This window comes from Salmo salar, chromosome 15 (genome assembly GCF_965601325.2).
Source record: "Salmo salar chromosome 15, fSalSal1, whole genome shotgun sequence".
NCBI lineage: Eukaryota > Metazoa > Chordata > Actinopteri > Salmoniformes > Salmonidae > Salmo > Salmo salar.
Genome location: NC_138305.1, coordinates 5,732,740 through 5,756,180, shown reverse-complemented (window position 1 = coordinate 5,756,180; position 23,441 = coordinate 5,732,740). Strand labels below are relative to the sequence as shown.

Genomic DNA, 23,441 nt, shown 5'->3' with positions numbered 1-23,441 from the left:
TATCTTAGCAAAGGAGAAATGCTCACTAACAGGAATGTTAAGAAATTTGTGCACAAAAGTTTAGAGAAATAATCGATTTGTGCGTATGGAACATGTCTGGTATCTTTTATTTCAGCTCATGAAACATAGGACCAACACGGTACATGCTGCATTTATATTTTGGTTCAGTATAGTTAGTCAGGGTAGCTATTGGTTAACTATTTAACTATATGCATTGACCCTTATTGCAATAACTTATGACTCATCACATACACTGCTGTTACTCTTTATTATCTATATTGTTACCTAGGCACTTCATCTGCACATAAATGCACATATCTACCTCCATTACCTCGTACCCCTGCATATCAACACAGTACTGGTACCCTGTGTATATAGCCAAGTTATTGTTCATTATTGTGTATTTATTCCTTTTGCTATTTTACACACAATTAATTAAAATGTGACTAGAGTATGGTGCCCTCTACTGGCAGGTTGTCTCACTAGACACCAAATGAAAAAGTCTAAACATTGTCCCACCCAGTCTGCCTTGTCAGGCCACTGATATGAATGTAGGCTACAACTTTCAGCTATGTCCAATGTTTCCTGATTTGAAGTACAGACCAGACTATTATGGAAATGTCCCTTAATGTATAGTGGAATCTCTTTCTGTGGCGTCACTCTGACCACAAACTTTGTCCCGCCTTCACATCTTCGAGAAGAACTGCTGAATCCCTACACATTCACTTACCTATTGTTGAATCTTGCCTTTCCCCTACACGTCTACAGTATATCTTACCCAGGGACTGCAGTTGAAAATTATTTAAAACACACACTTTATTAAACAATAAAATGTTGCACTGTCCCTTAAAAACTAACATTTTTAAAAGTGTTCCCATTCCCAACACATTTATTCACCCAGACACAGGGACAAGCTCACAGCAGCCAGACAAGGTCCCAGCAGTCATTCACCCAGACACAGGGACAAGCTCACAGCAGCCAGACAATGTCCCAGCAGTCCTTCACCCAGACACAGGGACAAGCTCACAGCAGCCAGACAAGGTCCCAGCAGTCATTCACCCAGACACAGGGACAAGCTCACAGCAGCCAGACAATGTCCCAGCAGTCCTTCACCCAGACACAGGGACAAGCTCACAGCAGCCAGACAAGGTCCCAGCAGTCATTCACCCAGACACAGGGACAAGCTCACAGCAGCCAGACAATGTCCCAGCAGTCCTTCACCCAGACACAGGGACAAGCTCACAGCAGCCAGACAAGGTCCCAGCAGTCATTTACCCAGACACAGGGACAAGCTCACAGCAGCCAGACAAGGTCCCAGCAGTCATTCACCCAGACACAGGGACAAGCTCACAGCAGCCAGACAAGGTCCCAGCAGTCATTCACCCAGACACAGGGACAACCTCACAGCAGCCAGACAAGGTCCCAGCAGTCATTCACCCAGACACAGGGACAAGCTCACAGACGTCAGACAATGGGACCAAATGGTTAGCCATCTTTATTATGAAACATTGGACTGAATCACACAGCTGTTACACCCTACTGGCAGACAGACCTCTCCCAGCTCAGTGTAAGGTACCTGTTACATAGGACCACTGTGATGTAAATCAGTCTGTGTTAAACAAAGGCACCCTATTCCCTGTATAGCACACTACTATAGACCAGAGCCCTATATAGCGCGCTACTATAGACCAGAGCCCTATATAACGCACTACTATAGACCAGAGCCCTATATAGCACACTACTATAGACCAGAGCCCTATATAGCGCGCTACTATAGACCAGAGCCCTATATAGCGCGCTACTATAGACCAGAGCCCTATATAGTGCGCTACTATAGACCAGAGCCCTATATAGCGCGCTACTATAGACCAGAGCCCTATATAGCGCGCTACTATAGACCAGAGCCCTATATAGCGCACTGCGTATGAACACAGCACATAAGTGCCCTACAATTTGGCCAGAACCCTATAAAAGGGAATAGGGTGCCATTTTGGACTCAACTTCAGTCCCCTGGCGTTGCCCCAATCAGGTCTGACCCTTCACTAAGACCTTTGGGGGGGGGGGGGGGGGGGGGGGGGGCGCTGTTCTGTTCCAGTGGCTATATCAGCCACTGAGATATACATATATACGTGTGTGTTAGTCTCTCGTGACGACAAATAAGATTTGGTTCACGGTGACAAGATTATATTTATGTAGAGAGAAAGGCGGTGGGGTTCCGATTTTGACATGTGTATGTTCCGTTTGACAATACGGGTGGGAGTGACGATGATGAGCGGACTGGATAGTAGACTTACAGCAAAATGTGAGGAGTCAGAACTAATGTTTTTACTTCCCACTTTGTCTTGAGTAGACTGCAGTGGGTGGGGTACACAGCCGCCTTATAAAACACAGAGGGAGATAATCAAAAGCATTTCAAAACGAAGTCTCAGAATGCAAATGGAGAAAATATGTCCAATGCAAAGAGGGGCATCCTCATAAACAGAAAATAATGGAAACTGAAGTACATTGAGTATTCTTCAGTTTTCCAATCATAAAAAGGCATTTTTGGACCAGTGGGGAGAATAAAACAGAATTATCACCAGTCAATTACACTTGTAACTGATAACAATATTGGCTTATTAATCGGTTGCCATTTTGTTTCTGTCTGCTCAGTGGACTGGCTCCAAACTGAGGGGATGGACAACGGTGAGGGCTTGTTCCACAGAATACAGTGCAACTACAGAAGCAGAGAAGTCAAAAGGAAAACATTTCAGCACACACTTCCAGGGCCTAGCTAACATTTCATTTTGGGGTGTGACAGACCAAGGTGAGACTAGAGAACAGGAAACAGAAAATAAGAAAAGCAGAACCACGACTTTTCATTCTCTGTCAGAAAAATCTCCTTCCACAAATTAGTGCTACCACAAGAGGCATACGGTATTCAAGCTGTGATTTCTTGTTTTTCCTCTTTTTAAACAAACAGCAAAACTAAAACATTGGATTTAAAAAAAAAAAAATCATTTCTTTCTACTTTTCCCCCTCCTTAGTTCACCATCTTTAACATGGAAGTGCTCTAACCATATATTTTTCCCTGTCTTTTTGATTTTAATTTAAGAAAATAGTAGAAAGTTAGTAACGGCCTCGAACTATCACCAGGAGGAGGAGGAGGCCTGTCTGATCCAGGGTCCTGCGTAAAGGGTAGGCTGTGGCTGCAGCCACGCGCTGAGGTGAGGCTGCTAGGATGACATGTATGTGTGAGGGAAGAATGGAGGAGAGGATGTGTGGGGAGATGGGGAAGGTACAGAGAGAAGGGAGGAGAAGACATACATTTGGTTGTGGGGATGAGGAAGGGAGGGAGAGAGAGGGCTACACACTGGTCAGGTAATCAGTCCATTGGTCTCTTTTCTCCATGTTTCTTTGTAAACTCTTCTGCGTTCTTAAAGAATTTTTTCCGGTCCTTTGAGTATTCTTCTGCTAAGTCTGCCCTCAGGGGGTGCTCTGGCTGGGGGTCGTTCACCAACGCAATCAGAGACTGAATTACTGCAGAATAGACAGGGAAAACAAACGCATTACTACAAAATCAATTACTACACTGAGAACCTAAAATGACTAGTGCAAGTTTTTATTTTCCTGTCATCTGCTCCGTATTACGGGGGAGGCAGGTAGCCTGGTGGTTAGAGGGGGGGGCAGGTAGCCTGGTGGTTAGAGCGTTGGGACTAGTAACCGAAAGGTTGCAAGATCGAATCCCCGAGCTGACAAGGTCAAAAAAAAATCTGTTGTTCGGCCCCTGAACAAGGCAGTTTTAACCCACTGTTCCTAGGCCTCCATTAAAAATAAGAATTTGTTCTTAACGGACTTGCCTAGTTAAATGAAAGGCAAAATTTTTACAAAAAAATCACATAAGCATTGCAGGCATAATTTACATTCTAGGCAAATGAGAGGTTTTTAAGTCCTGACATGACATGTATGCACAACTCAATTTTCAGGAAAATCCAGCACTGTTATGTGTGTAAAATGTTCAAGCTAATGTTTCAGCGCTCCCACCAGAGGGCTGACCGCACTCCCACCAGAGAGTGACTATTGGGAGACTGAGGCTCACCCACCTTGGTCCGTTTTGGTGGCTGGCTTCCAGTTCTCTGCACTGATGACAGGCAGACACACCTGTCCCTTCTCGTCGATGTTGGGGTGGTAGATCTTCGTCTTGAATGTGATCTTGGGGGGCTTGAAGGGGTATTCGGCGGGGAAGATTAATTCAATCCTGAAAGCTCCCTTGTCATAAGGAGCGTTGTCCTATTAGAGGAGTAATGGGTAGAAAATAAACCATGGTTAGTTAGTTCGACAATGACCATATCCAAGGACCAACCCGTATAACCATGTAATGACATTCCATACATGTAATAGTTCTATAACTACAACAGGGCTTCTGTGAACTTAATAGCCTTCATGAGAGAATTGTGAAGCCATGAATTGACGATGATAAGGAATAAAACCACTTACAGGGACAATGAGACCTTGCCAGGTCAGTATGTTGGATTCATCCACTTGAATGTTTCGGAAGTTTTTCATTCCAGACTTGCGAATCTCTTCAAGTTCCTGAAAAGAGAGCAACATACAACATTATGACACGTTAAGCGACCCCCTCCAATGAGGAAAAGGAACATAAGTGTAATGTACATAGCCGACTCATAGGAAGGGGTTAGGAGAACTTCCAATGACTGTGGCTCCGCATTCACTACAATAAGTCAAATGTCATTCAAGTCATTATGCATAAACAGAGAGCTGTCTGCCTGTGAGGCATCAATGTCTGTGAATGACAGCAAATATGGCATTGACACGTCTTGTTGATGTCAACAAACCTAAAAGACAAAGCTTACTAATTCATGTTTTGTTTGGTCCACACAATTCAGTTTGCTGAGTGTTTATTATTAGTTAGGTCTAGAAAACGTTTCGGTTTCGTTTACTGCTGCAAACCTTCACGATGACCTCATGAGAACTGCACCATGAGTTAATTTTCTACAATGGTGTCGTGTTGATAAGAGCCATATCTGGCTGACTATCTAGTAGTCTAGGCCTTACTGTTAGTGACAAAAACTATAACTATCAAATATAACACTTGACTAAATGTATTTCCAAAACCATATGTGCGGTGATAGCTAGTAACGTTAATAGCATTACAGCTAACAACTTGCGGTTTCGTTTCTAAAACGGAAACAGATAGTTTATAAAGTCGTTAACTACTACCATTAGCTGACTAGCGAGATAGCTAGCTAACGTTACAGCAGTTAACGTGACTATAGCTAAATCGCATTGATACACAGGGCTAACTTGAAACGTTAAGTAAAACCGTTGAGCGACTTGCTAATCCTCTAAACATTGGGACAATGAGATTGTGCTACCTGAGTCACATTGTAAGTGAAACGCCCTTTCTTTGGTTTAGCTAGCTAACGCTAGTTGGGCGATATGGGGAGCTAGCTAGCTAAAGCAGCTAGCCATCAAACAAACCGCTCAGACAGTTGGCGTAGCTAGTTAGTTACAGTAGCCTAGTTCAATAACGAAAATTGTTCAGCAATCGCAAGGTTTTGATAATAACCTAATAATGTCAGTTTCTCCTTCTGTACCGGAGATTGGTGTCAGTTCTAAGTATTAGCGAGCAACACTGCGTACTGGTTTCCCTGCTGTGATCCTCAATTTGGCTTAAATTTGCCGGTGTTTCCAAACCAGGAGTGTATTAATTACGCCGATTCTGTGGCAAACCGTTCCGTCTGACGGTATGTTACAAAACGTTTCGCAACCCGAAACGGTTTACTTCAAACGTTTTGCAACGAAAACGAGTTTCTATTGGATAGACTGGGGTAGGTCCCTCCCCGCTTCGTTCGCTCTGTTTGGTTCACAAACGGTAAACTGTGTCCGATGTAAGAGGTAATGAATACACCCCATAGTTTGAGCTAGCTAACCTAACTAGCTAACGTAAGCTATCTAGTCAACGAAACAGAGCGACTTCTCGCTTTTAGCGGGACATTATTTCAACACACAACGTTACGGGACAAATACGCATCATGACATCGTGGCAGCGTTGGGGTAAATAATGACTAAGCACTTAGATAGACCATTCGGCTTAAATGTTGAAAGATATATGAAAATAGTGCGATCATGAGATTTACCTTGTGTAGTCTCCTGCTCGCCGCCATCTTGAATCTACTGTGGGTACCCAGAATACACTGCGGCGACAGGGCGGCTTGCTTTCGCAGTTCCAAAAAGCGACACACTGGACGCGTTCGAGCCGATCACTTTTGTCAAGTCGGCGACCATCGTTGGTCACCGCCTTTCAAAGTGTGTTGCATTATGCGGATACAAATTGTCCGACTTGCGCTTACATGAACTTTTCAACAGCCATGTGATCAAAGGACATGAAGTTTCGACTGCAGTCGACATGCTCCTCACCCGTTGCAATTTGCAGCAATCGCATACATTGTGGGAAGCATTTGTCAATCAATCATTAGTGTTATTGTTTGACAAACGCGACCCAAATACATGACTGAGACAGGAAGAAACTTTGCCGATATTCATGATTAAATTGGATATGAATGAATGTGATATTTCAGGCTCTTACTGCCCAATTGATAGCAATGTACACACCTATATTTAAGTGTGTGATTTGGGGATTGGAGACATGTTTATTTCGGCAGCGGCAATACAAAAAACATAGTTTCTAAACAATGGCAACACTGCCATGTTGCACCGAGCCTCCGACTTTTTGCTGTAGCAGATGCACCACCAGTTTGCAGTCGGTTTCTTCAGCCTTACCAAACAAGCCCACTCTTTTCACTCCACTTTGATACAACGTGATTTTCATAGGTTAGGAGAGCATTTTCGCTAATCCTATCCCCCTTCCTAACCTTAGCCTCAGTCGCCTAACCTGTTACGTTAATTATCCTAACCTGCTGCGTAAATTCTCCTATTCTGCTACAAAATACACTTCGGTATCGAAGTGGCGTAAAAATAGTGTTACCAGTTCCAAAAAGGCAATGGGCCGCCTTCCAAAGTGTTTCATTATAGGGTAAAAATTGTCAGACTTGCGCCTACATCACGACTACCTGAACTGTACAAAAAAACGTGATCAAATGTCACAAAGTTTTGACTGCAGTCAGAGGAAGAGGCGAAGCGAGAGGGAAAGCCTAAACTGCCCAAAATCTGTCTTTTCCAGAAGGTAGCGTATTATTATTTTTTGCTCACCAAGCGAGGAGTTTTTTAAATGGAGGTCCATGAGTGTCGGAATTTGGTATGGCCTGTTTAATCGAATAAAAGTTTCGTTATGCTTGTTACGAGTGTAACCTAACGTAGCAGGCGTAAAATAAACGCCTGAAACTAGATTCCCTAACCAAAAAAATATTTCACCTTTATTTAACCAGGTAGGCCAGTTGTGAACAGGATCTCATTTATAACTGCGACCTGGCCAAGATAAAGCAAAGCAGTGTGACACAAACAACAACTCAGAGTTACACATGGAATAAACAAAACATACAGTCAATAAATACAATAGAAAAAAAATCGATATATAGTGTGTGCAAATAAGGTAAGGCAATAAATAGGCCGTAGTGGCGAAGTAATTACAATTTAGCAATTAAACACTGGAGTGATAGATGTGCATAAGATGAATGTACTGGTCTTGAAGGGAAGAAAAATAACAGGCCGCTTCTGCACTGTTCAACCAATCCAGCGAATGTAGAGGAGTTTAAGATTAGGGTTGAATGCGGGAACCCCGGTTACCGAGATTTACCGCCCAAAACCTCTCCCTTTTCCGTGATAAATATAATTGAGAATCCAGTAAATTATAATAAATCATGTATATGAACAGCATTGCGTGAAATGGAACTGTTCAATTATATGCAATGTCTGAATCTGGCTTCTCTACGGCCGCTGCGTGATGAATCATCAACGCTCAGGGTGGGGACAGACGGCCCATCTCAGTATGGAGCACAGTCAACCATTAATTTATTTACCCAATAGAGCATATAGCTCAAATCATTTTTTTTTGGTTACATACACATACATGGTCAGCAAATGTTATTGCGAATGTCGCTAAATGCTTATGCTTCTAGATCTGACAGTGCAGCAGTATCTAACAGTTAATATCTAACATTTCCACATCAAAACCTAATACACACAATCTAGTAAAGGAATAGGATGAGAATATATAAGTATAAAATATATGGATGAGCAGTGACAGAGCGGCTAAGATGCAATAGATAGTGAAGAATAGATAGTGAATGATACAGTATACAGTATATACATATGAGATGAGTAATGCAAGATATGTAAACATTCTTAAAGTGGCAATATTAAAGTGACTAGTGTTCCATTTATTAAGTGGCCAATGATATCAAGTCTGTAGGTAGGTAGCAGCCTCTCTGGTGCTAGTGGTGGCTGTTTAACAGTCTGATGTCCTTGAGATAGAAGCTGTTTTTCAGTCTCTCAGTCCCAGCTTTGATGCACCTGTACTGACCTCGCCTTCTGGATGGTAGCGGTGTGAACAGGCAGTGGCTCGGGTGGTTGATGTCCTTGATGATCTTTTTTGTCCTTCCTGTGACATTGGGTGTTGTAGGTGTCCTGGAGGACAGGTAGTTTGCCACCGATGATGCGTTGTGCAGACAGCACCACCCTCTGGAGAGCCCTGCGGTTGTGGACGGTGTAGTTGCACTACCAGGCGGTGATACAGCCCGACAGGATGCTCTCAATTGTGCACCTGTAAAAGTTAGTGAGGGTTTTCGGTGACAAGCCACATTTTTTTCCGCCTCCTGAGATTGAAGAGGTGCTTGTTGCCTCTTCTTCACCACACTGTCTGTGTGCATGGACCGTTTCAGTTTGTCCGTGATATATACATGGAGGAACTTAAAACGTTCCACCTTCTCCACTGCTGTCCGGTCGATGTGCTCCCTTTGCTGTTTCCTGAAGTCCACGATCATTCCTGAAGTCTAACTACATCTATGGGATTTTATGTTTTTCTGTCGTGCATAATGTGCAGTAGCCTATATCTTATGTATTGGATAACAGCACAATCATTTGGTCTTTTTGGGGTTTGGACCCATAAAATGTATTTAATATATGTCCAATCAGGGTCAGGTAGCACCAGGCATGCATTTTTGATCAAAGCTCTAATCAAATCCAGACATAGGCCTATTTATATACTTTATAACGCTTTTGAATGACACTTCCGGTTTTGGCAGGAAATACCAGGTTACCGGTATTTGACAGTTGTGGCTGCTTTGCGTGGTGTATTGTTGTCTCTACCTTCTTTCCCTTTGTGCTGTTGTCTGTGCCCAATAATGTTTGTGCCATGTTTTGTGCTGCTACCATGTTGTATTTCTACCATGTTGTGTTGCTCCCATGCTGTTGTCATGTTGTGTTGCTACCATGCTGTGTTGTTATATGTTGCTGTTTTGCTACGTTATTGTCTCTCTTTGTGTAGTGTTGTCCCTCTTGTCGTGATGTGTGTTTTGTCCTATATTTATATATTTTTAATATTTTTAATCCCAGCCCCTGTCCCGCAGGTGTCACGTCCTGACCAGTAAAGGGGTCATTTGTCATTGTAGTATGGTCAGGGGGTGTTTGTTTTGTGTGTTTTTTTTTTTTTTGGTTCTAGTTTTCTATTTCTATGTTTCTTTTTCTGTGTGTGGCCATGTATGGCTTCCAATCAGAGGCAGGTGTCTTTCGTTGTGTCTGATTGGAAGCCATACTTAGGCAGCCTGTTTTTCCTGTGTTTTTGTGGGTGGTTATTTTCTGTATAGCCTGTGTGCCTTATGGAACTGTTTTGTCGTCTGTTTATTTTGAGTGTCCTTTCAAATAAAGAAGAAAGATGAGCACTATACCCACTGCATTTTGGTCACCTTTCATTGACGCCTGTGACAGCAGGAGGCCTTTTGTCTTTTGGTAGGCTGTCATTGTAAATAACAATTTGTTCTTAACTGACCTGCCTAGTTAAATAAAAAGAAATTAAAAAACGGGAGAAAAGTGATTTATTCTAGGGATGGAACATTTGTAAAATACCAGGAAAATATTCAACCCTAGTTAAAATGGGAGTGTCACCTTGTTAACACAGAGAGGAAGAGGCGAAGCGAGAGATTTCACTCTCGCCATAATCTGTCCAAAATAAGCCCAATGCGTTTCTATGGGCTTATTTTGGACCTAAACTTGTTGCCTGCCTTCCCACCTTTGGGACAATGACTCCCATTGTTAGGGTGGAAACATGAGCATCTCGTCATCATATACAGATCTCTGTATATAATCCAGAGGCAGAAATTGCGTGACAGGCTCTCTTTCCATTTCCCCTGAAAACCAGAACATCCGGGTGTTGGGGACTTGGTAGAGACTATTATGAGTGTACTGATATATGTAGGACACGTGACATCCCGGACACTTTGAGAAAAAAAACATTATGTACTGTATAGGAGCTGTGCCTGCCGTTCATATGGGTATCGGCCCTCTCATTGGCTAGAATGGTCCCAGTAGATCTCACCTCCTCCCGCCTGCCTTCCATTTTTGAGGTATTTCCATTGTTAGAGAGGTCACATGTCTATCTTGACAATGGGCTTGTTTGAGTGGTAAGGCCAAAGCAACAGACTGCAGACAAAAATCGAGGAGTGAAATCGGGGGAGGTGCATCTGCCACAGACAAAAAGCGGACACTGATGTGGATTTCCAACAGCAAGGCTCAGTGCAACATGGCAGTGACTGACATTGTTTATGAAAGGATTTTATTTCTTTCTTTAATGTCGAAATAAACATGTCTCCAAACCCATATCACACATTTACACACTGAAATCATGTGTGTACATATCATGTGTGAGCCTCAAATATCACATTCATTTGTACATATCCACTGTACACATATGAATCGAGTCAAAGTTGCTTCCTGTTTTTAGTCACGTCTTTGGTCACTTTAGCGTGGGTCAAACAATAACACCCTTATGATGGTTGACAATTGAGCCTCCCACTATGCAGGTGATGGCTGCAGGATGAAGCTGGTGAAGAGCAACTGAAAAAACTTCCAGTTGAAACTTCATGACCTTTAATCAAAGGATTTTTGTAAAGTTCATGCAGTCGACATATGAGTGAGATAATTGTATTGCCCCATAATGCAACACACTTTGAATGGCTGTGTGAGTGTACAATATGGGGGTTGGAAACATTACCAAAAAAAAGTATATAAACAATGCCAACACTGCTGTGTTGCACTGAGCTTTGCTGTTGGAAAACCACATCCATGTACAGCTTTCAGATGTACCTATTACTTTCAGATGTACCTATTACTTTCAGATGCAGCTGTCTGCCAGGGGCACACTCCAACACTCAGATCAGACATCATTTAAAAACAAAGCATTTGTGTTTAGTGAATCTTACAGATCAGAGGTAGTAGGGATGACCAGGGATTTTATTTTGATAAGTGCATGAATTGGACCATTTCCTGTCCTGCTAAGTATTCAAAATGTGACGAGTACTTTTGGGTGTCATGGAAAATGTATGAAGTAAAGAGTACATTCTTTTATTTTGGAATGTAGTGAAGTAAAAGTCGTCAAATTAAAATAGTAAAGTAAAGATACAAAAACAAAACTACTCAAGTAGTACTTGAAAGTATTTTTACTTAAGTACTTTACACCACTGCATGTAGGTAGGGGTAAAAGTAACTAGGCAGTCAGGGTAGATAAACAGAGTAGCAGCAGTGTATGTAGAGAGTGTGAAAGTGTGAGTTGGAGTATCAGTGTAGTGAGTGTGTGAGTAGAGTCCAGTGAGTGTGTGGGTAGAGTCCAGTGAGTGTGTATAGAGCACCGCAAGAATGTTAGTGCAAAAATAAGCTGGCCAATGCAAATAGTCCGGGTAGCCATTTTATTAACTGTTCAGCAGTCTTATGGCTTGGGGCTGTTAAGGAGCCTTTTGGTCCTAGACTTGGTGCTCCGGTACTGCTTGCCGTGCGTGCGGTAGCAGAGAAAACAGTCTATGACTTGGGTGTAGAAGTTTGAGAGCTGTGTGCTTTCTCTGCCCGACATATTATATGCTATATGTGTGCAGCGTGCATGTGATAAATAATCTACGTAACGAACAAACAGTTTTGGGAATCCATCTGTTTTAAAAAAACAAAACAATTACATAACCTAGATTAAAAATAGCATTATTACAATATTTCTTTTCACTGGCCCAAGCGGGCCACTGACGGGGATGATCGACTGGCCTGGAGGGTTTCCAGCGGGCAGCCCTGTTTGTCGAGCTCTGCTGACACGTTAGTATTTTCTTGCGTATTTTATGTTCTGAAGAGCATGAGAAAAATGTAAACATTACAATTCTTGAAAATATATTTTTCATTTAATTGTCAGGTTGTAAAATTTCAAATGTTCAGAGAAAAGCTTAAGAAAATAGATTACAATCCTCCTTAATTGTAGGTCTTTGACAAGTAAATGGACAAAAATAAAGTATACCATATGGGCCCATCTTCTTGATCTAGAATGGCTCAGTTTTTGCAGGTGCCTTTGGCAGTGCTCTCCTTCGCAGCGCTCTTCACCACTGGTGTCACCTTTGCAGTAGTAGTGCTCTCCTTTGCAGTGTTCTTCGCCACGGTGCTCTCCTTTGCAGTACTCTTCGCCGCAGTACTTTTTGCCGCAGTGCTCTCCTTTGCAGTGCTCTTCGCTGCAGTGCTCTCTTTTGCAGTGCTCTTTGCCGCAGTGCTCTTTGCCGCAGTGCTCTTTGCCGCAGTGCTCTCCTTTGCAGTGCTCTTTGCCGCAGTGCTCTTTGCCACAGTGCTCTTTGCCACAGTGCTCTTTGCCGCAGTGCTCTCCTTTGCAGTGCTCTTTGCCGCAGTGCTCTTTGCCGCAGTGCTCTCCTTTGCAGTGCTCTTTGCCGCAGTGCTCTCCTTTGCAGTGCTCTTTGCCGCAGTGCTCTTTGCCGCAGTGCTCTCCTTTGCAGTGCACTCCTTTGCAGTGCTCTTTGCCGCAGTGCTCTTTGCCGCAGTGCTCTCCTTTGCAGTGCTCTCCTTTGCAGTGCTCTTTGCCGCAGTGCTCTCCTTTGCAGTGCTCTTTGCCGCAGTGCTCTCCTTTGCAGTGCTCTCCTTTGCAGTGCTCTCCTTTGCAGTGCTCACCTTTGCAGTGCTCACCTTTGCAGTGCTCACCTTTGTTGTGCCGTTTTCCGCTGGCAAGAGAGTTGTATATGAGCAGATTTATGAATATGTCAACAAACAAAATCTGATGCATGATTTTTCTGTCAGTTTAGAAAAACTTACACCACTGATTCATGTCTACTTTACTTGACTGACTTCATCAGGAAAGAGATTGATGAGGGAAATCTCTGTAGAATGGTACTGCTTGACCTACAGAAGGCCTTTGATACAGCTAACCACTGTCTCCTAATCTCCAAACTGGAGGCATTGGGGTTAAGCAGAATCTCTCTAGGCTGGGTAAAGTCCTACTTGTCAGGTAGGGAGCCAGTGGTGGAGGAGATAATAAGCTATTTCTGTACAAACTGATCATTATTTTTGGGTCCAGACCTACACTACCGGTCAAAAGTTTTAGAACACCTACTCATTCAAGGGTTTTTCTTCATTTTAAATATTTTCTACATTGTAGAATAATAGTGAAGACATCAACACTATGAAATAACACATATGGATTCATGTAGTAACCAAAAAAAGTTTTGAAGAAAATCTAAATATATTTTATATTTGAGATTATTCAAATAGCTACCCTTTTCCGTGATGATACCTTTGCACACTCTTGGCATTATCTCAACCAGCTTCACCTGGAATGCTTTTCCAACAGTCTTGAAGGAGTTCCCACATATGCTGAGCACTTGTTAGCTGCTTTTCCTTAACTCTGCGGTCTGACTCATCCCAAACCATCTAACTTTGGTTGAGGTTGGGGGATTGTGGAGGCCAGGTCATCTGATGCAGCACTTCGTCATGCTCCTTCTTGGTAAAATAGCCCTTATACAGCCTGGAGGTGTGTTGGGTCATTGTCCTGTTGAAAAACAAATGATGGCGTATCGCTGCAGAATGCTGTGGTAGCCATGCTGGTTAAGTGTCAGACAGTGTCACAGACAGTGTCACCATCAAACCACCCCCACAACATAACACTTCCTCCTCCATGCTTTACAGTGGGAAATACACATGCGGAGATCATCCGTTCACCCATACAAGTTAACTACACATGGTTGATGATATTACTAGGTTAACTAGCTTGGCTTGCGTTGCATATAATCAATGTGGTGCCTGTTAATTTATCATCGAATCACAGCCTACTTCGCCAAATGGGGGATGTTTTAACAAAAGCGCATTCGCGAAAAAAGCACAATCGTTCCAGGAATGTACCTAACCATAAACATCAATGCCTTTCTTTGAATCAATACACAGAAGTATATATTTTTTAAACCTGCATATTTAGTTAAGAAATTCATGTTAGCAGGCAATATTAACTATGGAAATTATGTCACTTCTCTTGCGTTCATTGCACGCAGAGTCAGGGTATATGCAACAGTTTGGGCTGCCTGGCTCGTTGCGAACTAATTTGCAAGGATTTTACATAATTATTTTATTTAGATATTTCACTTTTATTTAACCAGGTAGGCTAGTTGAGAACACGTTCTCATTTACAACTGCGCCCTGGCCAAGATAAAGCAAAGCAGTTCGACACATACAACAACACAGAGTTACACATTTTCAAGAAGGCATACCTTAATTGAAACGCATTCCAGGTGGCTACCTCATGAAGCTGGTTGAGAAAAGAGTGTGCAAAGCTGTCATCCAGGCAAAGGATGGCATTTTATATAACACTTTTTTTGTTTAGTACATGATTCCATATGTGTTATTTCATAGTTTTGATGTCTTTCATATTATTCTACAATGTAGAAAATAGTCAAAATAAAGAAAAACCCTTGAATGAGTAGGTGTTCGAAAACTTTTGACTGGTAGTGTAAATTGTGTAGGTCCTCTGAAATCAGAGTGGAGTTAGGGGTTGAGGTGCTGACTACCAAAACCTCTGTTAGCTATCTGAGGTTTAGGTGTCCCAGATTAGACTGGGTTTGGTTTACAGGAGTATTTATGGTTCTGCGGGCCAGATATCTAACCGATTACTTTCCCCATGTTAGGGATGCACACAATCACAGCACCAGATCAGGTGTTGCTAATGTGTGCTTATACAGGTTCAGGAGTAATGCTGGGAAAGATACTGTCTTGTATACTGGAGCCTCAGAGTGGAATGAGTTGCCAACGTCCTCTCTGGGCAGCTTTAAAAATAAAGTAAAAACACTGTTTGATGTCTTCTGTGTTCATTTGAATGTACCTTACGCTGTAACTGAAATTATGAGATAGATGTTCTTCTTTGTTTTTATGTTTTATTATCTCTCTGTCATACTGTGTTCAACAGACTTTGTGTTGTAAGTTATTGTCCTGCTGAAAGGTGAATTCATCCCCCAGTGTCTGGTGTAAAGCAGACTGAAGCAGGTTTTACTCCAGGATTTTTCCTGCGCTCCTTCCATATTTTAGTTATTTAATAGTAAAAAAAAATATATATTTTTATTTTCACTTTGACATTATGGAGTATTTTGTGTAGAAGATCAATGACAGAACATTACAATTAAATATATTTCAATCCCACTTTGTAACGCAACAAAATGTAAAGAAAAGTTCAAGGGGGTGTTGACTTTCTACAGGCACTGTATGTTTAACAATTAGCGACATTACACGTAACTATACTGAACAAAAATATAAAGGCAACAATTTCAACCATTTTTACTGAGTTACAGTTCATATAAGGAAAATCAGTCAATTGAAATAAATTCATTAGGCCCTAATCTATGGATTTCACATGACTGGGCAGGGACGCAGCCATGGGTGGGCATAGACCCACCAACTTAGGTCAATCAGAATTAGTTAAAGATAGAAATACTCCTCAGTTTCATCCGCTGTCCGGGTGTCTGGTCTCAGACAATCCCGCAGGTGAAGAAGCCGGATGTGGAGGTCCTGGGCTGCCGTGGTTACATGAAGTCTGAGGTTGTGAGGCCTGTTGAACGTACTGCCAAATTGTCTAAAACGGCGTTGGTGGAGGCTTATGGTAGAGAAATTAACATTAAATTATTTTAGAGTGGCCCTTTATTGTCCCCAGCACAAGGTGCACCTGTGTAACGATCATGCTGTTTAATCAGCTTCTTGATATACCACACCTGTCAGGTGGATGGATTATCTTGGCAAAAGACAAATACTCACTAACAATGATGTAAACAAATTTGTCAACAACATTTGAGAGAATAAGCTTTTTGTGCGTATGGAACTTTTCTGGGATCTTTTATTTCAGCTCATAAAACATGGGACCAACACTGTACATATTGTGTTTATATTTTTGTTCAGTATAGTTCTAAATATCAGGTTTCTCCTCAAAGTTATGATGGTAATTATTTACAATATGTTCACTTGACCGATATTCTCCTGTAGTCTGGTCCAAAATTATTGGCACCCTTGATAAAGACGATAAAAAAATACTTTATAAAATAAATAATACAAATACTGAGCGCCAAAAAAAATGGAAAATCATATTCTGTTATACTAATACAATTTCTCAGAGAAAGACATTTTGTTTAACAAGTAATAAAACATGTTCTTAAAAAAATAGGGGGTTAATATTATTGGCACCCTGTTTTCAATACCCCACCTTGTGAGGATAACGGCACTGAGTATTTTTCAAAAATGTTTTATGAGATTCTAGAACACATTGGGAGGGATATTAGACCATTCCTTCATACAGAATCCTACCAGATGTTTTATGAGATTCTAGAACACATTGGGAGGGATATTAGACCATTCCTTCATACAGAATCCTACCAGATGTTTTATGAGATTCTAGAACACATTGGGAGGGATATTAGACCATTCCTTCATACAGAATCCTACCAGATGTTTTATGAGATTCTAGAACACATTGGGAGGGATCTTAGACCATTCTTCAATACAGAATCTTTTCAGATCCTTGATATAGTCTGCGTTTATGGATGTCCCCTTAAAATTCAAACCAAAGATTTTCATTGAGGTTCAAGTCTGGAGACTGAGATGGCCATTGTAATGTGTTGATTATGTAGTCAATTAACCATTTCTTTATGGATTTTAAATGTGTGCTTGGGGTTATTGCCTTTCTGGAAGATCCACATGTGGCCAAGTTTCAGCCTCCTGGCAGAGGCAACCAGGTTTTTGACAAAAAATGTCCTGGTACTGGGTAAAGTTCATGATGTTGTTGACCTTAATAAGGGGTCCCAGGACCAGTGGAAGCAAAATAGACCTCAAAGATCTCTGACTCTGTGGTCACTAGAGATCCCATGGCACTTATTGTAAGAGTGGGGGTGTTAACCCCGGTGTCCTGGCTAAATTCCCAATCTGGCCCTCTTACCATCACGGTCACCTAATCATCCCCAGCTTCCAATTGGCTCATTCATCTCCCCTGTAACTATTCCCCAGGCTGTAAATGAGAATATGTTCTCAGTCAACCTACCTGGTAAAATAAGGGTTAAATAAAAATAAAAATGTGGGTTATCCAAAACTTAATTGATTTATGTTTTTACAACTAAAGAAATCATATAAAATAGTATTTGTCACTCCTGCTCCCTTCCACCGGCGCTTGACGTCGCCGGTCATGGCAACTATGTTACACACACACACACCTGTTTCCCATCGTTACACACACACATACACACACACCTGTTTCCCATCGTTACACACACACACACACACACACACACACACACACACACACCCCTGTTCCCCATCGTTACACACACACACACCTGTTCCCTATCGTTACACACACACACACACACACACACACACCTGTTCCCCATCGTTACACACACCACACCTGTTACCCATCGTTACACACACACACACACACACACACACACACACACACACCGCATCGACACACACACACACACACCTGTTCCCCATCGTTACACACACACACCTGTTCCCCATCGTTACACACACACACACACACACACCTGTTCCCCATCGTTACACACACCTGTTCCCCATCGTTACACACACCTGTTCCCCATCGTTACACACACCTGTTCCCCATCGTTACACACACCTGTTCCCCATCGTTACACACACACCTGTTCCCCATCGTTACACACACACCTGTTCCCCATCGTTAAACACACCTGTTCCCATCGTTACACCTGGCATCATTTTCTCCTTGATTAATCCCCCTTTATTTAGCCCTCAGTTGTCATCAGTCATTAGGTGGTATTGTTTTCTCTCACATAACAACCGTGAAATGCTTACTAATGAGCCCTTAATCAATAATGCAGAGTTTTTAAAAAAGTTTGAAAAATATGCTCAATAAACTAAAGGAAAAATAGTAACACAATAACATAACAATAACGAAGCTATATACAGGCGGTACCGGTACAGAGTCAATGTGCGGGGGTACAGGTTAGTCAAGGTAGTTGAGGTAATGTGTACATGTAGGTAGGGGTAAAGTGACAATGCATAGATAATAAACAGAGTAGCAGCAGCGCGTGTGAATGAATGTGTGTGTGTGTTGCGTCAATATGCATGTGTGTTTTGTGTGTGTGTGTTGAAGTGTAAGTGTAGTATGTGTGAGTGTGTGGTTAGAGTCCAGTGAGTGTACATTGAGCCTGTGCAAGAGAGTCAGTGCAAAACAATAAGAATAAAATAAGGTTGTCAATGCAAATAGTATGTGTAGCCATGTGATTAATTGTTCAGCAGTCTTATGGCTTTGGGTTAGAAGCTGTTAAGGAGCCTTTTGGTCCCAGACTTGGTATGCTCAACAAGCAGTTGCCATAACAAGCACTGATGCAACCAGTCAAGATGCTCTCGATCGGCGCCGCTGTTTAACTTAAGGATCTGAGAGCCCATGCCAAATCTTTTCAGCCTCCTGATAGGGAATAGGCGTTGTTGTGCCCTCCTCACAACTGTGTTGATGTGTTTGGAGCATGATATGTCCTTAATAATGTGGACACCAAGAAACTTGACCCGCTCCACTACAGCCCTTGGAGGGCACTACAGCCCTTGGAGGGCACTATGGTGCTGAACGCTGAGCTGTAGTCAATGAACAGCATTCTCAGGTAGTTGCTCCTTTTGTCCAGGTGGGAAAGGGCAGTGTGGAGTGCAATTGAGATTGCGTTATCTGTGGATCTGTTGGGGCGGTATGCAAATTGGAGTGGGTCCAAGGTTTCTGGGATGATGGTGTTGATGTGAGCCATGACCAGCCTTTCAAAGATTTTTCATGGCTACAGATGTGAGTGCTACAGGGCAGTAGTCATTTAGGCAGGTTACCTTGGCATTCTTGGGCACAGGGGTTTTGGTAGTCTGCTTGAAACATGTAGGTATTACAGACTGGGTCAGGGATAGGTTGAAAATGTCAGTGAAGATACTTGCCAGCTCTGATTACGCATCCTGGTAATCCATCTGGCCACGCAGCCTTGTGAATGTTAAACTCTTTAAAGTCATTGAGAACAGCTGGTGCTCTTGTGCATGGTTCAGTGTTGCTTGCCTCGAAGCGAACATAGAAGGCATTTAGCTCGCCTGGTAGGCTTGCATCACTGGACAGCTCGCGTCTGGGTTTCCCTTTGTAATCCGTTAAAGTTTGCAAGCCTTGCCACATCTGAGAGCTGGTTTAGAAAATGTTGCTCATAGTGCTTTATTTACGCTTTGCCTGTTTGATGTTTCATTGTAGGGCGAAGCGGAATTTGTTATAAGCGCCGGCTTAGTGTCCCACTGCTTGAAAGCGGCAGCTCTAGCCTTTAGCTCAGTGTGTATATTGCCTGTAATCCATGGCTTCTGGCTGGGATATGTACGTACGGTCACTGTGGGGACGACGTCGTCAATTCCCTTATTAAGAAGCCGGTGACTGATGTGGTATACTCCTCAATGCCGTCGGATGAATCTCGGAACATATTCCAGTCTGTGCTAGCAAAACATTCCTGTAGCTTAGCATCCGCTTCATCGGACCACTTCTGTATTGAGCGTGTCACTGGTTCTTGCTGTTCGAGTTTTTGCTTGTATGCAGGAATCAGGAGGATAGAGTTATGGTCAGATTTGCCAAATGGAGGGCGAGAGAGAGCTTTGTGTGGAGTAAAGTTTATCTAGAGTTTATTTTTCTCTAGTTGTACATGTGACATGTTGGTAGAAAATAGGTAAAACAGATTTCAGTTTTCCTGCATTGAAGTCACCGTCCGCTAGACGTGCCGCCTCTGGATGATAATTTTCTTGTTTGCTTATGGCCTTATACAGCTCGTTGAGTGTGGTCCTAGTGCCAGCATCGGTTTGTGGTGGTAGATAGACAGCTACAAAGAATACATAGTATGGTCTAAAGCTTATCATGAGGTACTCTAACTCAGGCAAGCAAAACCTCAACCTCCGATCTTACTGTTCTGTATTTCTGATGCACCGAAAACCAAGCTAACTGTATATTATCCATGTCCTTGTTCAGCCATGACTCGGTGAAACATAGGACATTACTCAATCGATATTATTCGATCACTTCAACAGAATCTGGATGAACCTTAAGCATGTAGTATTGAAAAAAATCCTGAAATAAGCTGCAACGCTAAATACGTTAATTGCTAAGTTATATCAAGGGTTAATTGAATTTCTACATGATAGCTCAGAACCTATAAGGAAGGAATAGGAAATAGATCTCAAAGAAGAAATTGATCAGAACTATTGGTCACAGATATGGTAAAATGTTCATATTTTCTCCTTCAACCTTAGATATAAATGATTGAAATTCAAGATAATCCATAGGATTTACTACATTCCTGCCAGAAAGTATGTAATGTACCCAGAAATGTCACATCTATGTTGGACATGCAACCCCCGCCCCCACACACACACAATAAAAGGAACCCTATTGCATATGCTGTGGTCCTGTGACAAACTGACACCATTTTGGCGTAATGTCTGTGCTATCATATCATTGTGTTTATATTCATCCATCTCCACAACTGTCTGTTTGGAAGTGTAAATGTTGGTGATCAATATCGTGTAATTTTTAAGCTAGCTTTAATTGCTGCAACATTTTTTTTAAAGCTAGCTTTAATTGCTGCAACATTTTTTTAAAGCTAGCTTTAATTGCTGCAACATTGTTATTAAGCTAGCTTTAATTGCTGCAACATTTTGTTTAAGCTAGCTTTTATTGCTGCAACATTTTTTTTTTATAGCTGTCAATTGGAAAGCATCATACTCACCGTCAATAAGGAACTGGAGGGCTGATCTATGTAGTTACATTCCATTAGCTCTGAGTTTTATAAAATTAAGCAAAAAAAGGCATTTGATAAAATCTGGAAACCTTACATTGACCATCTTGAGGAGTGTGACATTTCCCAAAGGACATAATCGTGTTTGAATTTGAAACGTTAAAAGCTATGATCCCTTATTGATGTGACCTGTTAAATCCACTTCAATCAGTGTAGATGAAGGGGAGGAGACAGGTTAAAGGATTTTTATGCCTTGAGACAATTGAGACATGGATTGTGTATGTGTGCCATTCAGAGGGTGAATTGGCAAGATAAAACATGTAAGTGGCTTTGAACACGGTATGGTAGTAGGTGCCATGCGCACCGGTTTGTGTGTGTCAAAAACTGCAATGCTGCTGGGTTTTTCACGCTCAACAGTTTTCCGTGTGTATCAACATTGGTCCACCACCCAAAGGACATCCAGCCAACTTGACACAACTTTGGAAAGCAATGGCGTCAGCATAGAACTGCATCCCTGTGGAATGCTTTCGACACATTGTAGAGCATGCCCTGACGAATTGTGGCCTCTCTCTCATATATATATATTTATTTATTTATTTATTAAGAAAATGGTTAATTGACCACAAAATCAGTATTTTGAAATTACCATCTCAGTCTCCGGCCTTGAACCTCATTGAAAACATGTGGTTTGAATTGAATAGGGCACGTCCTTAAACGCAGATGAAGAACATCACGGATCTGGAAATATTATCTATGGAGGAATGGTCTAAGGTCCTTCCCAATGTGTTGTCCAATCTCATAAAACATTTAAGAAAAAGGCTCTGTGCCATTATCCTTGCAAGGTGACGTATTGAAAGGTATTGAACAGGGTGCCAATAATTTAATAAACTGTACATACACACGTTAAAGATGCTACATGTATCTGTCTATGATCCTGTCCCAGTTAAATGTGGCAGTCATGTTCAGCTGTCATTTTCATCATAGGTGTCTATGACCTGCAATTTGTAAATTCTGTATTACCTCCTTTGAGAATGTTTGCCTTTGTCTTCAACTCGTCAGCAAGTGTATTCTGGTGCATGCCCTTCAGGATATTAATTGTGACACCCAGAGCCCCATTGAGTCTGTATTTGTTCACCATCAGCTCCACGGTATTCTCCCTGCTTGTGTCGCGATCCAACTCGCTTCTTTTGATGGGCTCAATGCCATACCTCTTGTGCTTGATTAGGAGCCACTGGAATCTCTTCATCTCGTCACTCGTCACCTCATCCAGAGTGTTTACCAACACCTGCTCCATTGTTGATGATCACTGCCATGGACAAAAGAATCAGATACCTATATCACCAACTGCCTTTTCATCTGCTGTAAAATAACAATGATCACTGCTGTACTAACAGCCTGAGTAAGGGCTGGAGTAAAAGAGTGAAACTTTATCATGTACCATTGACACCATGTGTATATGGGAGGTAGGTAGTCCAATGACTGTCAATGCATCTGTCTGTAATAGGGGAAACTCAGGTCTAGAAAGCGCAACAGAAGGTAGGTTACAATAAATCAAGTTTAATACAATACGAATTGTAACAAGGGAACAACAAGCCACATTGGAACAATTAGCTGAAATGTGTTCCCTCTGCTGGCAGAAATCAACAACACACTGAGGTGCGGAAGGCTGCCCAAATTAGGCAGCAGTGGTACTCTGACGCATTGCTCTATTGCGCTCTGGACACCGCATCTAAGAGATGGTTTTTGATGACAGCAGTGCATTGAGGAATACAAATTAAATCAACGCAATTAGTCCGACCGAGAAGTTGTGAAGACGGCCATGTTGGCGTGGTAGTAGGGTTGGCCTATGCTTCAGGAACAGCCCACATTACAACATTAACTTTTTACTCAACGTTAGCAGGCTGTTAATTATAGTTCATGAAATACAAGTTAGACTAGATATGAGTTTTTATACCGTTATTTAAAGCTAGAATCCTAGGAAGGTGTATCATTTTGTTATCTGCATCTTACGGGACCGTGGTTGTTGTGGATGGCTGCTGACAAATGTATATGTGTATTTTAACCCAATAATGGATGAATTGAAGAAGTTTATTAAGCTGCCTATCCATCAACGTTATTGCGACCAGTGGACAGCCAGTGAAAAATGTGTTCTTGCCAACAGCTTCATAGTACGGATCCTTCATTAAAATGCAAATCAATTTATAACATTTTTTACAT

General features: G+C 42.0%; 2 protein-coding genes across 10 annotated transcripts in view; both read right to left on the bottom strand.

The window, feature by feature from the left end:
- Positions 1-2,057: 2,057 nt before the first annotated feature.
- On the bottom strand, positions 2,058-6,312 carry LOC106570866 (ubiquitin-conjugating enzyme E2 L3). Its single transcript, XM_014143434.3, has 4 exons — positions 6,141-6,312; positions 4,477-4,572; positions 4,083-4,269; positions 2,058-3,519 (listed from the first exon to the last, which is right to left on the bottom strand). Exons 1-4 carry the CDS (start codon positions 6,165-6,167, stop codon positions 3,365-3,367), a joined length of 465 nt encoding a protein of 154 aa, XP_013998909.1. The 5' UTR covers positions 6,168-6,312; the 3' UTR covers positions 2,058-3,364.
- A 5,285-nt stretch (positions 6,313-11,597) lies between these two features.
- The window catches only part of LOC106570865 (uncharacterized), a 31,051-nt gene continuing 19,207 nt past the window's right edge, over positions 11,598-23,441 (bottom strand). For 5 of the 9 annotated variants that reach the window (XM_045695371.2, XM_045695368.2, XM_045695370.2 and 2 more), the window contains 2 exons: positions 22,245-22,530; positions 11,598-13,151 (listed from right to left, as the gene is read on the bottom strand). In XM_045695371.2, the coding sequence (XP_045551327.2) occupies positions 12,478-13,151; positions 22,245-22,518 (948 nt within the window). In that variant the 5' untranslated portion in view covers positions 22,519-22,530 and the 3' untranslated portion in view covers positions 11,598-12,477. Of the gene's footprint in view, positions 13,152-15,512; positions 22,531-23,441 lie in introns of those variants that run through there. The other 4 variants (XM_045695375.2, XR_014380576.1, XR_014380574.1 and 1 more) reach the window with 4 other exon arrangements.